At 38.0% G+C, this 8,007-nt stretch overlaps 1 protein-coding gene across 1 annotated transcript; it reads right to left on the bottom strand.

The window, feature by feature from the left end:
- Positions 1-1,718: 1,718 nt before the first annotated feature.
- On the bottom strand, positions 1,719-7,640 carry LOC133201939 (uncharacterized). The gene has a single exon (XM_061337728.1). It carries the CDS (start codon positions 7,638-7,640, stop codon positions 1,719-1,721), a length of 5,922 nt encoding a protein of 1,973 aa, XP_061193712.1.
- Between the last annotated feature and the right edge of the window lie 367 nt (positions 7,641-8,007).

Consider the following 8,007-nt stretch of genomic DNA (forward strand, 5'->3'; position numbering starts at 1 on the left):
TATCTATTCTTGTTTCAGCTAACTCTGCCAAGGGTTGTAGGGTAGATTTCGGATCGGAAACCCTTGGCTAGCGAAGATGGGCACACCCTGAAAAGGCATATTATATTTTGAGAAAGCACTCGGTGTAAATCGATCAAGGTACAAGTTAAGTAGACGCCGTTTTTAAATCGGTACCTGGATGTTTCGTGTCCATGAATGATTCGCACTGGTATGTTTTACTCCCCATTGGTTTTTGCACTAATTGTTGGCAGTAATATTATACATGGTATACTATGCTGGGTGATATGGGAAATGACATGAAATTTTTTTTTCAATTCGTCGCCACGAAATGTCTTTTGGTCTACATTATATTCGTAGCCAAAACTTGGCAGAAATTTAAAAAAAAATCTTAAAACTTATACCATGTCCTATTCTAGCCAACGTTTTACGTAACTTGTGTTACAAATTTCCTTTTCCTTTATTAATCCCTGAGTTGGGGGGGGGGGGGGGGGGGGGGAGGCACAACCCACAGAAATCCCATGACAAGTAATAAAAAAAGGTCTCAGGCGCCATTATTAAGGGAGCACTACAGTAACTGTATATTATATGTTGGCAATTTATTGGGGACACCACAACCACCACCACCAATGTTGTTTTTTTTTTGGGGGGGGGGGGGGGTTAATCTAAGATTATCCATTAAAACGATTTAAATAAGACCAGAAAAAAAATTTCACAAATACAGGTACCCTTCATTGGGTAAAAAGAAGCACTAAAAGACACTACTAGATATTTTACCCTAGCAAAAATTACGTTATTTACGAAAGCCCATTGAGCTCATTTTCGTAGGTAAAAAAATTTTTTTTTCGCGTTATAACGCGAAACTTTCGCAAATAAACGAGAAACTTTCGCGTTATAACACGAAATTATACATATATAGTCATGTTACACAGGAACCTGTGATCTTGACTGACAGATAAAAAACATGAACGCAGAGGGGGACTTCTATGAATTTATAAATGACATTTCTTCAGAAGATATAAAACAGAATTGATGCGAGAAATATATAGATATATAGTGTAGTGTTCTCTTGTACCAACGACACAGGTTCAATTCAATGTCTTTATTAACATGGACACATTCTGGCATTGTATAACAAAGTCCTTGTCTCTGACATAGTATGACAAAGTCCCTGTTTCTGACATAGTATGATAAAGTCCCTGTCTCTGACATAGATTGACTACAAATGAAATGTAAATATAATAAATACTTGTACTCAATACAGAATGTACATATAATGTAACCTTTTATCAATATAAATCATGACACAAAAAGTGCTTCTTATATGAAACTTTGTAAACAGTGGTAATATGACAAATTCCTACTCAAATTCAATGTAACAAGTAAATGCATATAGCAGACAGTATGTAATAAATAATTAATATATAATTACCGTGATGTATGTCTGGTACTTTCAGCTAGAACACAACAAACTACTGCACTCATTGATCTAAATATGGCGCTCGTGCATTTCTCAACATTTGATAAACGTATCATTCTGATAAAATTGGAATGCACAGAAATCGAAACTTACGGACAAAATTGGAATTCAGAATAAAATATACAGATTGTCCATTACACCGGCCCCTAAATGTGTTTTTACAAAAACATATTTATCAAAAATGGACAAAACAATGTATCCAAAATGAGTTAATTCACTAAACGTTTCATTGCACAAAGGTTCACTGATTTGTTTTCTCTTTTTCACAATCTGTTTCCAAAAGAAGACAAAGTTTTGTCACTGGCCGCGTAATAATGGAAGACACTGTCTTTATCCTTGCAACACGCACAACATCATAGTTGTCCTTTATCACTTCGAGCACTCTACCAAGATTCCATGCGTTTCTTGGAGTGTTTTCCACAATGAGAACTAAATCACCCTCTTGTAAGTTTCTTTCCTGCTTCAGCCACTTCTGTCTCTGTTGGAGAAGGGGTACATATTCTCTGATCCAACGTGTCCAGAAAACATCAGCCAAATACTGAATCTGCTTCCATCGACGTTTTGCGTAGTTGTCAGATGTATGGAAAATTCCAGGGGGAAAGCTCTCTCCTGATCTCATGAGTAGTATATGATTTGGTGTAAGTGCACAAAGGTCATTCGGATCATCTGAAGCTTCTGTAAGGGGTCGTCCATTCATAATAGCTTCAATTTCACAAAACAAGGTTAACAGTCCCTCATCATCCAAATGAATTGTTTGTTCATGTAGAACAGAATACATGATTTTCCTGACTATCCTGATGAGGCGTTCCCATACTCCTCCAAAGTGAGACGCAGCCGGTGGATTAAAGCTCCATTCAATTCCTGACTGTAATAATTGACTGGAAATGCTGTTCGTATTCCAGGAATGAAGTGCTGTTCTTAGCTCACGTTCAGCACCTACCAGATTCGTTCCATTATCAGACACTATATAAGTTGGTTTTCCTCGTCGTGCAATAAGCCTTCGAATGGCGTCAATACAGGAGTCTGTATTCAAGGAAAAGGCAACCTCTAAATGTACTGCTCGGGAAGATAGACAAGTAAATATGACACCGTACCGTTTTACTATGCTTCTTCCTCTTTTAAGCTCAAATGGACCAAAATAATCCATTCCCACTCGAGTAAAAGGGGGGTCATCAGGTTTCAGTCTCTCGCTGGGAAGGTCTGCCATTTTCTGTTTCAAAGTAGGTGCCTGATATCTTCTGCATATAACACATCTGGAAATGATGGACTTCAAAATTGATGACACACCAAGAATCCAATATTTCTCACGAATAAGTGCCAGCGTTGAATTTTTTCCCAAGTGTCCGACAGATTTATGTGCTTCCTCTGCTATTAACCTGGCTAATACAGACTCTTTGGGAATAATAATTTGATGTTTACTGTTAAGAGTTGTATCCAGTTTCTTAAGTCTACCGCCTACACGTAGAACTCCATTGTGAACAATTGGGTCTAACTTGGCTAATCTTGATAACCTTTTAACAACTCCATTTTCACTTGAATTCAAGTCTTTAAATTCTTGGGCAAAATGCTTCATCTGCACATACTTCAAAATGTCTGTTTCTGCTCTGTCAAGAATGTCTACATTTAATGAAGGTCTTTGTGTATCATTTTTCAATCTGTTATGCTTTTCCTTCATTTCTAATTCTTGTATTTTCTCTTCTGTCAATCCCTCCGATATCATTCTTGATCTCCATTCTCTTTTCCTCTTCATTATTCCTTTGAGGTTTTCTCGCGCTAAGAGTAGCCATCCAGTCACTGTTTTCAGCTTTTTCCAGGAAGAGAAGTGCTGGAGTAATCTCTCCATTCCTTCTACTGTTTCTGTTTCAACTGCTGTGTTGACGCTGTCCTTTATTTCAGCACTGTTAATTTCTGATGAGTCGCTAATGATTTCAGTAGACGGCCATGAAACATCTGCTTTCCATAACCACTCAGGACCACTGAACCATGCTGCTGAGTCAAGAAATCTACTTACTACTGGTATTCCCCTTGACGCAGAGTCTGCTGGATTATCTTTAGAGTTGACATAGTGCCACTGGTTGACTGTAGTTGCTGCATGAATTATGGCAAGCCTATTGGCAACAAATGTTTGAAAACGAGTTTTTGTGTTATTTATGTAACGAAGAACTGACATGCTATCTGTCCAGAAGTAAACTTGATCAACTTGATATTCCAATTGTTTTGTAACTATCTTGCATAATTTCACTGCTAAAGTTGATGCCGTCAACTCAAGCCTCGGTATTGTCACTGTTTTTAACGGTGCCACTCTTGACTTTCCAAGAACAAAGGAACAGTGGATTTGTCCAGTCTCACTGATGAGTCGTAGATATATAACAACTCCTATTCCAACTTCACTTGCATCTGCAAAACAGTGCAACTCCTGACATGTCGTCCTCCCGAAGTCTTGTGGCTTGTAGCATCTTTCAAGTGTTACATTTTCAAGTTCTTTTGCTTGTGTCAGCCAATTTTTCCAGTCCTTAAGCTGACTTCCTTTAATCTCTTCATCCCATCCAATTGAATTTTTGCACATTTTTTGAAGAAGTGTCTTTGCTGTCATCACAAAAGGTGACACGATACCAAGAGGATCAAATATTGAGCTCACTATTGATAAAATTCCTCTTCTGGTTGTTGGCTGATTTTTAATGTTTATCAGAAATCCTAAATGGTCACTGTTAACAAGCCAGTACACACCTAGTGCACGTTCTACAAGTGTTTCACTTTCACCTTCGAGGTTCCATTCCTGCACATCTTTAGCTCGATCATCTTCTGGAACAGATTCTAAGACTTGTTTTGAGTTACTAATCCATTTTGTCAGATGAAAACCACCTTTGCTACAAAGTGTAGACAGATCTTTAATGAGTAAGGCCGCTTTCTTCTCTGTGTCAACCGAAGCCAAACAGTCATCTACATACATATTCTTGAGTACTGTGGTCACCACTGTAGGATCAAAGTCGGAACCATATTCTTTAGCTGTCTGTTGTAGTGCATAGTTACAGCAAGTTGGAGAGGAAGTGGCTCCAAAGATGTGAACTTTCATTCTGTATTGTTCAGGGTTGGAATCCAGATTGCCATCCTTCCACCACAGAAATCTTAAACAGTCTCGATCTTGTTCAGGGATTAATACTTGGTGAAACATAGCCTCAATATCTCCTTGTATAGCAATTTTCTCCTGACGAAATCTTAAAAGTACACCAAGTAAACTATTTGTAAGATCGGGTCCTTGGAGTAACTGGCTGTTTAGTGAAATCCCCATATACACTGCAGAGCAGTCAAACACAACTCTAATCTTCCCTGGTTTTTTATCGTTGTAAACTCCATGGTGCGGTAGGTACCATACTCTGCCATCATCTCTTTGTAGCTGACTTTGAGGAACAGGTTCTGCATATCCCTTCTCAAACAGCTTATTCATAAAAGTCTCATAGTCATTTCTAACCTTTGGATCCTTTATCAGTTTCTTCTTTAGACTCCCAAGTCTCTGAAATCCTTGCATGATATTGTTGGGTAACTGAATTAAGGGATCCTTAAACGGAAGTCCAATTGAGTAATGACCATCCTGAATGTGAATAGATTCTGAAACTTGAGTTAAGAAGCTCTTATCTTCTAAAGAGTTTTCTTTTACATCATCCACAAGACGTTCTGGAAAGTCATAGTTTATGGAATCTTTCACCATCTTTTCTAAGTTTATGTCTCTTTCCTGAGCATCTTCTATAGCTACTCTGTTTATGTCAAATGTATCTGATGCATTTTCTCTTATGACATTCCATACTATCCATCCTAGTCGTGTCCTTGTTGCGTGGGGAGAACCACTTGGCCCAGCAATTACTTCCAATGGAGAGTAGGCATCTGGTATGTTATTTCCAATCATAATTCCAATTTCTGCATCTATTTCTGATGTTTGAATTATTGACAGATGTGGCCACTGTTTTAACTCTTGCTGCGTTGGAATGTGTTCTTTTGATACAGGCATATGTTCCTTTGTATACATATTCGGTAGATCAATCACATGTTCCATTGAAAGTCCACACACTTGCAAACCACTGATAACATATGTGTTCAACCTCTGAGAATTCCCCATTGTCTTTATGGTGATTTGTTTCTTCTTGCCATTTGCTCCAAGCCTATGCATTATGTTTTCTGTACAAAATGACACACTGCTGCCAGAGTCAAAGAATGCATAAGTTTCTATGCTATACGGTTTATTTTTCAGTTTTACTCTCACTGGAATTATTGCCATAGCACAGGTTGTTTCTCCGGCCCCTTTATCACTAAAGGCACTGATGTGAGGTTTGGAGAACTTGCATGTAGTTTTGATATCTGTTGACATAGGATTAATGTTTTCTTTGTCTTCATCTGTACGTTTTGCTACACATTTCGCAGGATCATGTAGGATCGTAGGGTGACGCCTACTGCATATGGAACACTTAAGTCTTGCTTTGCATTTTTTAGTTATGTGGCCTTTCCTAAGACATCCATAACACTGTCCATTATTTCGCAGGAAGTTGTATCTGTCTTGAAGTCCTTTGGTTACAAACTTCTTGCAGTCATTCAGTGCATGGGTACTACTTTCACAGAATTCACATTTCTGTTCTCGTACATTAAAGTCTTGTACTTCACTTGTAACATCAGTAGACGCAACAGCTCTCTTCTGGTTACGATCTTGATTTCTGGAATTTCCACCAATAGATGCATTACCATACGTAGGATCATTCGATTTCTTAGCTTCTGTTTTCACAAAACTTACAAAATCTTTAAACTTCACTGTCTTCTTGGCTTCTTTAGTTTTCAGTACAACATTTCTCCACCTATCATGCATATACACAGGAAGTTTTGTCATAAGTCTCTTTATGTTGTCTGAATAATCTAAGACAGAAACACTATCGATGCTTTCAGCTGCGTTCTGACACTCCACAAGGAACAAGGAGAACTCATCTAGCATCTTTGCATCCTTCACTGCTGGCCAGTCTAATGCCTTCTTTATGAATGCTGTTGCAATTACCTCACTGTCTCCGTACCGCTCTTCAAGCTGATTCATAGCTGCTTTGTAGGCTCTGTCTCCTGACATATGACTAAATCCAGACACTACTCTGTATGCTTCCCCAAAAGTCATTTGCTCAAGATAATTCATTCGTTCATCATTGTCTTTAGTATTCATCACTACTTTGGTATTAAACTGTCTGACGAAACGTCTAAATTCTAATGGATTGCCTCCAAATTTTTTTATCTCTGGTACAGGTTTCCGGAGGTATTGTACAACACACTGCATAGCATCAGATTCAGAGGTCTGTGGTTTTGTTTCATCTAGGCAATGAAGGTCAAGTGGTGGAATTTCTTCACGCTTGGGTATGAATGTCTCTGCGTTCGGATTCAGAGGCCTCTCAAACAAGGACGGTACTGATGCAAACTCACTATGAAACAAAGGCGTTCTTGGCGTTGGTTTTGGTGCTAATGTTCTAGGATTCACTATATCAATGTTAGAAACATCATCATGCAAATCAGCATCACTACACCTTTCATATTTCTGAAGGACTTCTGTTTTAGCATTCGCAATAGCAATATTTGTATTCAAGTCCAACTCTTCTTCTTCAAGTTTTAGTTTGACTTTCGCTATCTCTAACTCCTTCTTATGGGAAAGTGCTGCTTTGCGAGCTTCTAACTCAGCTACTCTTTGTTCTTCTTCAAGGCGTTTGGATGATATACTTGTAGCTATAGATGTGCGAGACTTGGACTTCAAGCTTCTGACAGTTTCTTTTGTTGCTTCTACTTGTGATTCCTCCTTTACACTCTGGTGATAGGAAAAGAACTCCTCTATTTCTTTCTTAAAGTTCATGAGAAACACATCGTAATCATAATGAGTCTTAAGCAATTCTTCTCTCTCCTCCTTGTCAGTTATTTGAGAGACAAGTTCATCAAATATAACAAGAAAACGCTCATAATCCTCAAGCCATGCAGCATACTTTCTTCTAACTGTTTCTGGAGATTCATTATCAGAAATAATCTGTCTTATCACACCACTTGTTATCTTCAGTGTTCTAAATGTTTTATTGTATTGTTCTTGTTTATATACCTTTCCTTTGTCTGTTAATTTTCTGTTTCGTGTTCCCGATCCTGTTTCTTCTGTAACGGGCATTATGCTCATAACCTGGATCGCTCATGGAATCACGTCAATGTTGTAGTGTTCTCTTGTACCAACGACACAGGTTCAATTCAATGTCTTTATTAACATGGACACATTCTGGCATTGTATAACAAAGTCCTTGTCTCTGACATAGTATGACAAAGTCCCTGTTTCTGACATAGTATGATAAAGTCCCTGTCTCTGACATAGATTGACTACAAATGAAATGTAAATATAATAAATACTTGTACTCAATACAGAATGTACATATAATGTAACCTTTTATCAATATAAATCATGACACAAAAAGTGCTTCTTATATGAAACTTTGTAAACAGTGGTAATATGACAAATTCCTACTCAAATTCAATGTAACAAG

Source organism: Saccostrea echinata, unplaced genomic scaffold (genome assembly GCF_033153115.1).
Source record: "Saccostrea echinata isolate AGI-Se365-2 ecotype Australia unplaced genomic scaffold, CSIRO_AGI_Sech_v1 ptg000046l, whole genome shotgun sequence".
Taxonomy (NCBI): domain Eukaryota; kingdom Metazoa; phylum Mollusca; class Bivalvia; order Ostreida; family Ostreidae; genus Saccostrea; species Saccostrea echinata.

Bases quoted from the DNA above. Each gene is read 5' to 3' on its own strand.
- LOC133201939 (XM_061337728.1), bottom strand. From the start codon at position 7,640: ATGCCCGTTACAGAAGAAACAGGATCGGGAACACGAAACAGAAAATTA.